Source organism: Microcaecilia unicolor, chromosome 7 (assembly GCF_901765095.1).
Source record: "Microcaecilia unicolor chromosome 7, aMicUni1.1, whole genome shotgun sequence".
Lineage (NCBI taxonomy): Eukaryota > Metazoa > Chordata > Amphibia > Gymnophiona > Siphonopidae > Microcaecilia > Microcaecilia unicolor.
In genome coordinates this window covers 135,048,136-135,061,902 of record NC_044037.1, presented here as the reverse complement: position 1 = coordinate 135,061,902, position 13,767 = coordinate 135,048,136, and the positions used below count along the sequence as shown (strand labels likewise).

Below are 13,767 nucleotides of genomic sequence, written 5' to 3'. Positions count from 1 at the left end.
TCCATTCTTCTTGGATAGGGCAGATAAGTGTCACTGGCCGGCCTTCGAACTGGGTTTCTACTTCCCCTGTGGGCTTAAATCTCAAGGTGGCTTGGAGCTTGCACAGCAGGTCCCGACCAATCAGGGGGACTGGACACTCGGGGATATGTATGAACTGATGAGACACCATTGTTCCTCCGATTTGGACATGTCGTTCCTTGAGGAGCAGGGCCGTGAGGGACTTTCCTGAGGCTCCCACAATTGGTATAGTTTGTTTTGTGGGAGGAGCAATAGCCGTGGTGATGACGGATCGTTGGGCTCCTGTGTCTAATAGGGCCCTCATTTGGTGCGTCCCCACTCGAATTTCCACCAGAGGGTCAGTGGGGACTCTGCCCTCCCGGCCACTTCATGCAGAATAGCCCTGAGCTGCATCTAGGGCCATCTGCCACTCCTGTGATTCAATGTGTCCCCGGCCTCGGCCTCGCTGTCCTTGCCCGGGGCCTCTTGGCTGGTCGTCATTTACCTCCTCTTGACTCTGGTCTCGTGGCTTTTCCGGGCAATCAGCCCACCAGTGTCCTTCCTGTCGGCAGTTGGCGCACTGATTCCGTCCGATAGGGGACCTCGATCCCCTACCCCTTCGGCCTCTGCCCCTGCCCCGTGGTCTTGATCCCAATCGCTCTTCCAGGACAGCAGCCAATACATCTGCATTTTCCCGCATCCGTCTGCTGGCCTCCTTGCGAGCCTCGGATTTCTCCTCCTGATCGCGGTATCCGAACACGCGATCAGCCATAGCCTTTAGCTGGCTTATGCTCATTCCTTCAAATCCTTCAGTTTTCTGAAGTTTCTTTCTGATGTCTGGTGCCGCCTGGCTAACGAAGCTCATGACCACTGTGGGGAGATTTTTTGGATCTTCGGGATTTATTGGACTATGTCTTCTGTACGCTTCCATGAGGCGTTCGAGGAAATCCCCTGGACTCTCGTTTTTCTGTTGGACAATATTGTGAATTTTCCCCATGTTAGTGATTCTCTGCTTTCCCTTTTTTAAAGCGGTTAGATAGGCCTGCTGATATTGACGGGTGCGGTTCTGACCATCCTCGGTCCGGTAATCCCAATCGGGACGTGCGATGGGCACTTCCCTTCTTAAGCGGTCTTCTATCTGCGCTTCGTCTGGGTGGGCTCTTCTGACTGCTTCTTTCATATTCTGTTGCAACAAGCGGCGCTCTTCCGTGGTTAGGATGTGGGCACTCAACTGCCGGAGGTCACCCCAGGTTGGGTTGTAACTGTATATTATGCCTTCCACCAGTTCTACGAGCTGTTCAGGTTTCTGTTCGTAAGAAGGTCCATGTACCTTCCAGTTATACAAATCAGCACTAGAAAATGGGACGTGCATGTAAACCGTTGACTCAATGGGCTGGCCTTCCGGGGTCGGAGTATAAGTAGTTGATTGTCAAATAGGAAACAAATCGGTGACTTTCGCTTGCTGATTTGGAGGGAGGGTGCTTATCGGACTTGATTGGGGAAAGCGAGTGATCGGTTTGGTAACCCTCTGGCTCTTACGGGATGTCCCGGGCGCTGCCGCCTCAGAAGAATCTTCGGCTTCCGATTCCGAGGCGGAGGCTTTGGCGTTGCCCGGGTCCTCCGTCAAGTTCGCGAGGTTAGGATATATAGGACTATAAGGAGGGGGCGCTAGTTCAGGTTCCTCCTCGTATGCCTCTCCCGTACCAAGGATAGGGGCCTTCGAGGCCTTCTCGGAGGTTTGGGGGCCCTGAGCTTTCCCTCGGGTTCCTCTCTGTCTTGGGAAGGCGTTAGTAGCACGGGGCGTGGTCTCAGCGCTAGTGAGATGGGGTGTGCCAGTAACGCGGGGCGTGGTCTCAGTGCTGGTAGCAAGGGGCATGGTCTCAGTGCTAGTAGCGCTTCGTACGACCTTCGCAACGGCAACGGTTGCTGGGGATTGGGGAATGAAGGTCTTGGGCGTGGTTTGAGCTTTCAACTTGATCTTGCGGCCTTTCCTTTGGCTTATTACCATAAGGGCGGCCTTTTCCACCTTATGTTGAGCCCAGGCCGGCGGGTTCCGGACCACGTTAAGCCACCCTTCCACATATGGAATATCCTCTGGGCAGCCTGGGTTCCCTTCAACTATAACCACATCCATCACTGCAGCCACTTTCTCGTAGTCGAATGACCCCTCCGGTGGCCAATCGACAAGGCTCCCTAAGCCGGACCACATAAACTGACATCGCTGTATCATTCCGGCTCTACTGCACTTTTCCTGGTCGAACACTTCGCTAAAGTGTTCCGTCATTAAGTCTAACGGAGTAGACCCACCCCCGCCCATCCTAACCTGAGTGCCAAAGGATAGGAGACAGACAGAGGGGGGAAAGGGGTGGTGGAGGAGTAAGGGGTCTCGTTCCACCGGACACAAAAGGGTCAACAAGCGGCCTGACCGGAATGCGGTCGCCCGATCCGAAACTGCAGGCCCAATCACTCAACTTTCATACGCCACAAGAAACCCTCCCATTCGGTTTCTTCGCAATGCCTAGTGGGTTTCGGGACCTAGTCCATATTAGCCACTGGCCAAGAGGGTGATCAAGCCTCTTCTTCGACCCTTTACTGGGTCGGTCGCTACCCAGAGTATACTCGCCTGTCCGTCGTCGTTCCAGGCCCGTCGGCGCGCTTCTCTCCGGAGTCGAATAAAAGGTGTCTTGCTGGAACCACACAGCCCCACCGCCAGTCAGCCGGCGTCTATCAGCCCTCCCTCGGGAGATGGACGCTGAAATCAGCGGTGGCCACTCACCACCTTCTCGGGGGGGAACAGATCACCCGACCCGACTGCGGCGGGGGAGGGGAAAGAATATAATCCGTTTCCCTGTTGTACTCCTGGCTGGCTCGCCAAATGAAACAGACCCTCGGCTAGTAAATCAGGAGACAAGAGGCAAATGATTCCGAAAGCAGGACACCTTTATTTGCTAGCAATGAACAGTACTGAGTTCAGTCTCAGGATACTGCCTCCTGAGCGTCATCTGACATTCGGTCTTATACAAATTAGTGATCATGCGCATAAAACACACCATACGTCACACATACACATGTGCAGTAATTGCACATGCGCAGTACATTAGTAGTTCTGTAGTTCTCACAGAGAAAAGATACGTCAGTTTCATAGCTTTCACAGAAATTGTTACTTTGCAAGAAAATGTAACTTATTGCAGTGTTCCAGCATGTTCGCACAATACAGCCTCTATGCATAGATCACGAGACTGCGTTGGCAGAGCCTGCTGCCTTCCCTACACTCCTAACTTGCTGGCTACTACAATTTGTTATCTAGCTACTAGTTAACAAATACACACTACTAGTAAAAGTTCAAACTGCATAGGTTCAGGTCTTAATCTAGGCTCATTATATGGAAACTGAGATCCTGATACAAAGCAAAAGTGCAAATGTGAATGCAAGGTCCAAATAGAAAATCCTGTTAGAACAAAAGTTCACAAAAGTCCAGTAGTTATTCAAATGTGGAGCATGCCACAGGTAAGGCAAAAGTTCATAAGTGTTATGCACAAGGGTGGAGGTCATCTTGGCAGTCCCGTAGATGCTACATTACAGAGTCATCCACTCCTACAATATCAGCGAGGGGTGGGCCTGAGCAGCGCCAACCCTAATCTAGCCTCCCCCGAACGAGCAGGCAGTGTGGCTGTTGGCAGGCCAGAGGAGGGAGCAGCACAGAAAGAAGTGGGGTGCATCACACAGGGCCCCAATGCAGAGGTAAGGGAGCACTGACATTTTCAGTTGGACGTGTTACATGGTGTATTTTCAAACAGTGGAGACGTTTTTCACTTCTCTTTCAGGACATACTAGTTGTAGACAAATATTTGTGTTATTTTTGAATCTCTGAAACCATTTATTTTTTTTTTATTATGGACCTTTGATTTTGGACGCTTTCCAATAAACGTCTCTGATGCCATTTAGATGTTATATCGAAAATGCCCCTCCACATCACCCATCTTCTTCAACATGATTGTGTAAATATAGAAAAAAAAGAAGCCTTTACCTTGCCCCCCCTTTCCCTGAGAGGGGGGCATCTTGCAGAGGACAGGGAGGTACAGAGGTCTCAGGGCAGCCCAGAAACAGCACTGACACCTTTTAGTTAAAATGTTTAAAGTGTTTAAAATGCTCCAGCACAGTTATAAAACTAAGAACTCAGGTGCCCATAGATGCTAGAGGTGTGTTTAAATTTTATGAGTTTGTAACTGGGGGGGGGGGGGGGGGGGGGGGATGTGCAGTGAAGTCTGTTTCAAGGCTCCTGATTGGCTGTCTGAGGCCCCAGGGAAAGCTGGAAGCCTGAGGGGCATGTGAGGCAAGCCTGAGGGGCAGTGTGGAAGGTGGCCAATAGGAGCCAGGACCTAGTAAAGGACATGAATTTGGACCAATGAGGTGGCAGAAGGCAGCCTGACCCATAGATTGGCATGAATTTCAAGCCAATCCAGGAGACAGGAGGGGTGGGACAGCAGAAAAAGAATAGCAACCTGGGAATGAGAAAGGCAAGCCTGGGCAAAAGAGAGGAGGCTGCAAGCATGTGAGAGGAGAAGATCAGATCCAGGCAGGAGTGTGCTGCAAGCAGGGGCAGAGAAGGGCAAGCTCAGGCAAGAAGAGGCAGCTGCAGGCTGGAGGAGAAGAAGATCAAACCCAAGCAGGAGTGAGCTGCATGCTGGAAGAGAAGGATTCACTGATGAGCCCCAGATGAAGAGAGAGAACTGGTGAGTCCTGTAAGGGGCCGGGCACCAAAGCAGACAGGAACAGGAGGAGACGGGGGTCTGGAGTGAGCTGGGGGCAAAAGAGGAGCCGAGCTGCAGGGGAACAGGCGAGCTGGGGCCAAGAAGAGGAGCTGTAGCAGTAGCCACAGAGGCCATTCTTCAGGCAGAGAGAGAAGCAGAGGAAGAAGAGGGACCACACTGGGGAGCTGAGATGTGTTGGGAGCAGTGCAGATCTGAATAGAGAGCAGCGTGGCAAGAGCCCTGAATCCCAGAGAAGTCCACCCAGCGCATCCCTCTGTGTGTGTGCTTGCCTGTCCAGAGAGGAGAAAGCCGGCCATGTGACTGCCTGTCCTGTAAAGAAGAGGCCTATCTGGAAAGGGAAGAAGCCCCACAGAGAGAGATACAGAGAGAGACACCCCTCCCCCCACCCCCACCCCCGCACGGAGTGCCCAGACTCCAAAGGAACGTTTTTAGAGTGTCTGCCTCAGGAGGATCCAGCACAGAAACCTGCTGGTTTGGGTGTCCACACCTAAGCAAGCCTGCCATGGGGAAGGAGCTGCCCAGTCTAAGCCTCGAGACCTGTAAGTGCCTGCAGTTAAGGGCCTGCCTTTAGGAGGTTTAGTTTAGTTGCAGTCCATCAGTTTGAGTAGAGGGTGTACAACAAAATAAAAGAAAAAGGGGTCATGTATTGGGAGGGCTAGATAGGAATTTCCCTTGCTTATCTTTTTATTTGAATTTAGTTAGCCCACAAAGTCCCTTGCCAAAGAAAATACTGATTGAGGTTAGCACACACAACGAGCACAGGGAGTTAGGATTTTCATTTTTTGAGTTCTTTAGAGCAGTAGGTATCCTGGAGTTCCTGAGCCGGTGAGCTGACCTCACCAACCGAGGAGACGTGGATGTGGAGAAGACCAAGGTACCCAACGCAAGAGAGCAGCGATGCTAGCGAAGATTTGATACACTGGTAACATTTTTGTGTGCACACAAATTGAAAAAAAAAAAAAAATATATATATATATATATCAGATCTGAGTACACTAATTGGGGGTTGTGTACATGTTTGGGATGTTTTGTGCTATTGCAGAAGTGGGGTTGGGGTCTTGGTAATTGTAATTATAGTTTTGAACATCTTTATTGCCTTTGTAACTTATCGCAAAGTACTTAACACCTTGCACTAGTTTTATTTAATACTATCAAACTTTAACCATTGGTACCAACTTTAAGGAACATAACCAAGTGTTTCTATTTACTTTACCATTTAATAAAATATTTAATATTTTTCTTCTCAAATCCCTTGGTTGCGTGGAGTTTATTTGGGAATCCTATTTGAAACTATGACTTTCCTATATATTTATTTCTTTACTTATTGTACCTATCCGATCCACCACTAGGGGGTTTACAATTGTGCCATGGGAATGTTGGATCGCCTATGCTAGTGGTTCCCAAACTGTGTCCTGCGGCACCCCAAGGCACCGCAGCCAACTCGCAGGGGAACCGCAGCATATTTTCTGCACCTCCCTTCCACTGCCACCCAAATCGCTGCTGCTGCTTCTCTTGGTGAGCAGCAGCAGCAGCAAAACAAGCTTGTCCATGGTGTTCCTCTTAAAAGTGCTCCCCCCCCCCCACACCTTTATAGGGAAGTAACCTTGTTCCAGGTTGCAGGGTGGTTTGTTATGCTGTGGCTCTAGCTCTCAGTAGCAGTCTAACCGCAGCGCACAGTTTGGGAACCGTTGCGTTAGACTGCTACTGAGAGTTGGAGCCACAGCATAACAAACCACCCTGCAATCCGAAACAAGAAGGATAGGTCCCTATTAAGGTAGGAGGAGGAGACTTTTAAGCTTGCTTTGCTGCTGCTGCTGCTGCTGCTGCTGCTGCTGGTTGAGAGAAGCAGCAGTGGCATGGGGGTGTGGGGGAGTATAGAGGAGGCAGATGCCGGATTGCGGAGGGAAACGGAGTTTAGGCTGGATGGAAGAGGGGAGAGAGAGGATAGAAGCTGGGTGGAACGGGGAGAGGGGACAGAGGCTGGATGGAAGGGGAGGCAAGATGGGTAGAAGTTGGATAGAAGGTGGGCAGAAGCTGAATAGAGGAGGGAGAGAAGGTGGGCAGAAGCTGGATGGAAGGGAGAGAGAAGGTGGACAGAAGCTGGATGCAAGGGGGAGAGAAGGTGGGCAGAAGCTAGATGGAGGAGGGAGAGAAGGTGGGGCTGAATCTGGATGGATGGGAGAGAGAGATTGGCAGAAGCTGGATGGAAAAGGGAGAAAAAGTGAGCAGAAGCTGGATGGAAGGTAGGACTCAATATCATAAGTGGCGGCAGCAGCAACGATGGCAAGGGGAGACTTGAGGAAATGTGTAGCCTAGGGATACCGTGACCCAAGAAAGTTTGGAACCACTGGTCTAGACATTTGAATCCATGATATTGGAACTGGATCTAAATTTCCATATGGCTTTTTGATACGGTTAGTTAATTTCTCTACAATAGTTAAAGAACAAGTTTTGAATTCATCCAGCCTTGAGATTGGAAGAATTCCTACTGACTCGTGAGAGTCATCATTTGCGTTATAAGCTCCCGTGGAACCAGAGGTATGAAGCTTTTTAATCTTAGTCTGAAAATACTGTCCTATCTCCTCCACTCCTGGCATATCTACTAATGTATTATTAACTGCTTTAGATCCTGTCAGGGTCTTTACCAATGAAAACTTCTTACCTGGCACATTAGCACTTTCATTAATAATCTGTCTCACTTGATAATTATATTATCCTTGTAAATATGTGCATTGTTCTCGTAAAACTGGTGCTTTTCTTTTATACTATTGCCTTTCTGCACGTCTCTATTGACACTTCGGTAGCTTTAAGTTTACATGATTCCATCTCCCATCATCGAGACTATTTTTGGCATTACTTCAAGATCGTAGAGGAACACATTTATCTACCATACTACTAAGGGTACTATTCCAAATTTCTGCTTGCTCCTCTACTTTACTCTCTAGAAAATCTACTCCAAACATGTTACCTAAAGGAGTTAGTAATCCTGGATCTACCATATCATACTTACCGGTCACTTTCCAGTGTAATGCAAACAATAACTGAATTATCTGGCAGCTTAACCACTCTGATGGTCCAACTTTAGGGTGACATATCAAATCAAACAATTAATAAACCTGGGAATCTTGTCTCCTTGTTTTGCAGTGCTTCTAGGAACCTGCAACCAGGCCAATGGTTTTACAAGTAGGAGGATCCATATCTCTAAACCCACCCTATATTGTGAATTGTTCTCACTCTAACCAATCACTCAGTGCTGCTACTACCAGAGGCTCAAACTCCATCTCATTCTCACATTTTATTTCTTCTTATCGTCCATCTATTCTCTTCATTACCATCTCTTCCCTTTTCACTCTGTTTCAGCCCCCTCTCCCATTCTTTAACTCCATTTTCCTCTCTCCTAGTTTGAGAGTCCTTTTCTTTGTCTCCCATCCCCTTCACCTCTCTCTCCAATTGCTCCATCTCCATATTATCCCCAATACCTCTTTTACCATCCCTTCATTTCTTACCCCTTGCCTCTGCCAGTCCTCCATTACTCTGTTCCATTGCCTCTTTCCTGACCACATTTTCCAGTATTTGGGCCCTGTGTCTTTTTCTTCCCCTCCATCCTAGTGTTTGTCCCTTCTGCTTCTTTCTGTTCTTCTACACCTCAGTATTTCTCCCCTTGCCTCTTCCTGACCACACCATTTCTCCCCCTACTTTTGTCATACCACTTTCCAACATTAGTGGTTAGTGCAGTGGACTTTGATCCTGGGGAACTGGGTTTGATTCCCACTGCAGCTCCTTGTGACTCTGGGCAAGTCACTTAACCCTCTTGAAATGTTCATGGCATAAGTACATAAGTAATGCCACACTGGGCAAGTCACTTAACACTCCATTGCCCCAGGTACAAAATAAGTACCTGTATATATGTAAACCGCTTTGAATGTAGTTACAAAATACCACAGAATGGCAGTATATCAAGTCCCATTTCCCTTCCCCATCCTACAATTGTCCTCCTGACTTTATTACTATCTCTCCACCCCAATCTTTGTTCCCTAACTCTTTCCCTATTCCCTCTCCAGCGTTTGTCCCCTGCCTGTTTCCATCCCCTGCGTCCTACCTTCTTCACAGCATCTGCCATCTACCATGGGTCGGCATTTCCTGCTTGTAAATCATGGGATGCATGGGGTCAGCAGTCAGGAAATGTTGTCCATAAGCTTTAAACCTGTTTGTGGCGCTGGCATAAATGATGTGGGGCTATTGAGAGCAGCCGGATGGTCTTCTGCTGTGCTTCAAGTCCTTTAGGCTACCTGACAACAAGATAATTTTTTCTTTCCCCTATAGGTTTTCCTCTTTCTAGGATTGTTCACTATCCCTGAGCAGCAAATCTCAAATTAAGCAGTCCTGGAGTGGCAACCACAGGGTTTGGGAGAAGAATACCTTAGAAAAAGCTGTGATTATTTCAACTCTTCAGTTGCAGATAATAAACAAGAAATATGGTTCTTTGTTCTTCTTTTTCTTTTTAGATTCCTCAACAGCCTGCAACAATCATTCAGCAATTACCTCCACAACAGCCTCTCATCACACAGATTCCTCCACCACAGCCCCTTCCACCTATCCGATCTGGCAGTATTAAAGAAGGTAAGTTCTTGCCTGAAATATGATAGTTTTGTTTTGAAGCTCCAGGACCGCTGCTTTTTAATATATTTATAAATGATTTACAGATGGGAGTAACTAGCGAGGTAATTAAATTTGCTGATGACACAAAGTTATTCAAAGTTGTTAACTCGCGACAAGATTGTGAAAAATTACAGAAGGACCTTACGAGACTGAGAGACTGGCGGCTAAATGGCAGATGACGTTTAATGTGAGCAAGTGCAAGGTGATGCATGTGGGAAAAAAGAACCCAAATTATAGCTACGTCATGCAAGGTTCCACGTTAGGAGTTACGGACCAAGAAAGGAATCTGGGTGTTATCGTCGATAATACACTGAAACCTTCTGCTCAGTGTGCTGCTGCGGCTAGGAAAGCGTATAGAATGTTGGGTATTATTAGGAAAGGTATGGAAAACAGATGTGAGGATGTTATAATGCTGTTGTATCGCTCCATGGTGCGACCGCACCTTGAGTATTGTGTTCAATTCTGGTCGCCGCATCTCAAAGAAAGATATAGTAGAATTGGAAAAGGTGCAGCGAAGGGCGACTAAAATGATAGCGGGGATGGGACGACTTCCCTATGAAGAAAGACTAAGGAAGCTAGGGCTTTTCAGCTTGGAGAAGAGACGGCTGAGGGGAGACATGATAGAGGTATATAAAATAATGAGTGGAGTGGAACAGGTGGATGTGAAGCGTCTGTTCACGCTTTCCAAAAATACTAGTACTAGGGGGCATGCGATGAAACTACAGTGTAGTAAATTTAAAATAAATCAGAGAAAATGTTTCTTCACCCAACGCATAATTCACTCTGGAATTCGTTGCCGGGGAACGTGATGAAGGCGATTAGCTTAGCAGAGTTTAAAAAGGGGTTAGACAGTTTCCTAAAGAACAAGTCCATAAACCACTACTAAATGGACTTGGGAAAAATCCACAATTCTGGGAATAACATGTATAGAATGTTTGTACGTTTGGGAAGCTCGCCAGGTGCCCTTGGCCTGGATTGGCCGCTGTCGTGGACAGGATGCTGGGCTCGATGGACCCTTGGTCTTTTCCCAGTGTGGCATTACTTATGTACTTATACATATATAAATATCATTCTGCCTAGAGTTGAAGTGTCAGCCAAGGCAGGATTAACCCTTTACATAAGTACATAAGTATTGCCATACTGGGACAGACCGAAGGTCCATCAAGCCCAACATCCTGTTTCCAACAGTGGCCAATCCAGGTCACAAGTACCTGGCAAGATCCCAAAACAGTACAATACATTTTATGCTGCATATTATAGAAATAAGCAGTGGATTTTCCTCAAGTCCATTTTAATAATGGTCTATGGACTTTTCCTTTAGGAAGCCGCCCAAACATTTTTTAAAACCGCTAAACTAACCGCTTTTACTACATTCTCTGGCATTGAATTCCAGAGTTTAATTACATGTTGAATGAAGAAATATTTTCTCCAATTTGTTTTAAAATTTACTACTTTCTAGCTTAGTTGCGTGCCCACTAGTCCTAGTATTTTTGGAAAGATTAAACAAGCAATTCATGTCTACCCATTCCACTCCACTCATTATTTTATAGACCTCTATCATATCTCCCCTCAGCCATGTTTTCTCCAAGCTCAAGAGCCCTAGCGGCTTTAACCTTTCCCCATAGGGAAGTTGTCCCATCCCCTTTATCATTTTTGTTGCTCTTTTCTGTACCTTTTCTAATTCCACTATATCTTTTTTTTTAGATGCAGTGATCAGAATTGATCACAATATTCGAGGTGCAGTTGCACCATGGAATGATACAAAGGCATTATAACATTTTCATTTTTGTTTTCCATTCCTTTCCAAATAATACCTAACATTCTATTGCTTTCAAAGCCTACTGAGCAGAGGGTTTCAAGGTATCATCAATGATGACGCCTACTGTATATCCCTTTCCCAGTTGGTGACTTCTAATATGGAACCTTGCATTACATAACTATAATTCAGATTCCTCTTTCCTACATGCAACACTTTACACTTACTCACATTAAACATCATCTCCTAGTCTCATAAGGTTCTCTTGTAATTTTTCACAATCCTCTTGCGATTTAACAACTTTGAATAACTTTGTATCGTCAGCAAATTTAATTACCTCACTAGTTACTCCCATCTCTAGATCATTTATAAATATGTTAAAAAGCAGCAGTCCCAATACAGACCCCTGGGGAACCCCACTATCAACCCTTTTCCATTGAGAATACTTACCGTTTAACCCTACTCTCTGTTTTCTATCATTTAACCAGTATTTAATCCACAATAGGACACTACCTCCTATCCCATGACTTTCCAATTTCCTTTGGAGTCTTTCATGAGGTACTTTGTCAAACACCTTTTGAAAATCCAGATACACGGACCTCCGGTTGGGTATGGAGTAGCGAGGACGTGGGGGAGAGCTGCTCCGGAGCACCCAAAACAACTGCACACTGTAAAAACATCCCCTTTCGGTGTGAAGAGATCTCACCCTGTACAAGCGGCAAGTCCTAGTGGGACTAAAGAGCGTCATTAGAGCCGCGAATGGCTTCTAAAACAGCCAGGAAAGACCCCAGGGAGAAAGTGCGCCGTAGCAAAACAAAGATGGCGGACAAAACCGCGCCGCCGTCCCCGACTCCTAGCTCTCTATGGGCACCAGAGATTATGGAGGAAGTGAAATTGGCAGCGGAGCAGGCGGTGGGGAAGAAATTACAACTTATCCTAGACAAATTGGAGGGATCTGAAGAACGGCATGCTACACTAATGACAGAATTGCAAACGGTACAGCATAGAGTGGGGCCAACCGAAGACGACATACTGAAAATTTCAGAGGAACAACCGAGACTGAAAGCATTTTTGGCTGAGGTGGAAGCTAAACTGGAAGATTTAGAGAATCGCTCAAGGAGGAATAATCTCCGGTTAGTTGGGCTCCTGGAGATATTGCCAGAACGAGATCTCTGTACATTTTTGGAGTCCTGGCTGCCTACAACGTTATCTAAGATGGACCTTGCAGGATCATTGAAGGTAGAGAGAGCGCATAGACTGGGTCAGCGACGAGAAGGCGTGGAGCGGCCCCGAGTGGTAATCTTTCGAATTCTCAACTATGCACATAAAGTGGCAATCTTGCAGGCCTTAAGGTCGGGACAATCTCTTGCATATCAAAACGCACGAGTATTATGCTTTCAGGATTATTCGTCTAAAGTGGCGGCGGCACGTAAGGAGTTTGCCCCGCTGTGCACCAAACTCTTTGGCTTGAAATATAAATTCAGCTTGTTATATCCGGCGAAGCTCAAAGTGCTTGACAATGGACAAGTGTTGTTTTTTGATCGAGTGGCGGAGGCAAGGTTATAAGTAGATAAGATGATGACGCCACAGCAAAAAGGACAAAGAGATGGAAATGAATGAAGAGAGCTGGGATCATCGGAGGCGTAAGGGACTGAGGAATGTGCAGACTACAGATGGGATGGCGGACTGTGGGTTGCTGTTCAGAGCAGACATAAGGAACAGTGAATATTACAGAGGACATTAAAGTTTTCTACAGAATACCTTGGACATATGTAAGAGTCATGCACTATACTCTTATGCATGGGTAATGGGTAAACATGATAGAACTATGAGCAATAGCACCGGAGGGGGAAAGGGGGATCGTCCGGGTGCTCTGAACTTGGTATACGGGAAGTTATGCAAAGAGGCATGAGGTGGATAAGGTGTAGGTGGGGAGGGAATGGGGGAATCCGAGGGGAGGGAGGGGAACAAAAGGGAAGGGGAGGGGGGGAGATTCTTGCAGAGGAGGGGGGAGGGGGGACAAGAGGGATGTCTGCATGCGTGCCGTTGGGTTAGGGTTTTGGGGGCCATTTGGTTCTTTGAGCATTGGAACGCCTTTTGCATTGTATTGATTGCCGGGGGAGTGGAGGCTGGGACACTCTCTTGGTGTAGCATTATGTCCGTGGGAGCAGCTTTTGGAATACAGTTTATTATGGGACTAGATTAAAGTAACATGACTGCACTTCAAATCGCAACCGGGAATGTGGAGGGCATTCATTCCCCAATTAAGAGGCAAAAAAATACTGAAAGCCCTAAATGATCGCAGAGTTTCTATAGCATTCTTACAATAGACACACCTCTCGAAGATGGAACATGCTAAGTTGAAGAGATGGTGGGTGGGTGAGACTTTTTCTTTAGGAAGCCGTCCAAACCTTTATTAAACTCCGCTAAGCTAACTGCTTTTACCACATTCTCTGGCAACGAATTCCAGAGTAAACGTTGAGTGAAGAAATATTTTCTCCGATTTGTTTTAAATTTACTACATTGTAGCTTCATCACATGCCTCCTAGTCCTAGTATTTTTGGAAAGCGTGAACAGACGATT

General features: G+C 46.9%; 1 protein-coding gene across 3 annotated transcripts in view; it reads left to right on the top strand.

Moving 5' to 3' along the window:
- C7H21orf58 (chromosome 7 C21orf58 homolog) overlaps window positions 1-13,767 on the top strand; it is an 872,003-nt gene that overhangs the window by 408,872 nt on the left and 449,364 nt on the right. For all 3 annotated transcript variants that reach the window (XM_030210678.1, XM_030210677.1, XM_030210676.1), the window contains exon 5: window positions 9,275-9,389. In XM_030210678.1, the coding sequence (XP_030066538.1) occupies window positions 9,275-9,389 (115 nt within the window). The remainder of the gene's footprint in view (window positions 1-9,274; window positions 9,390-13,767) is intronic.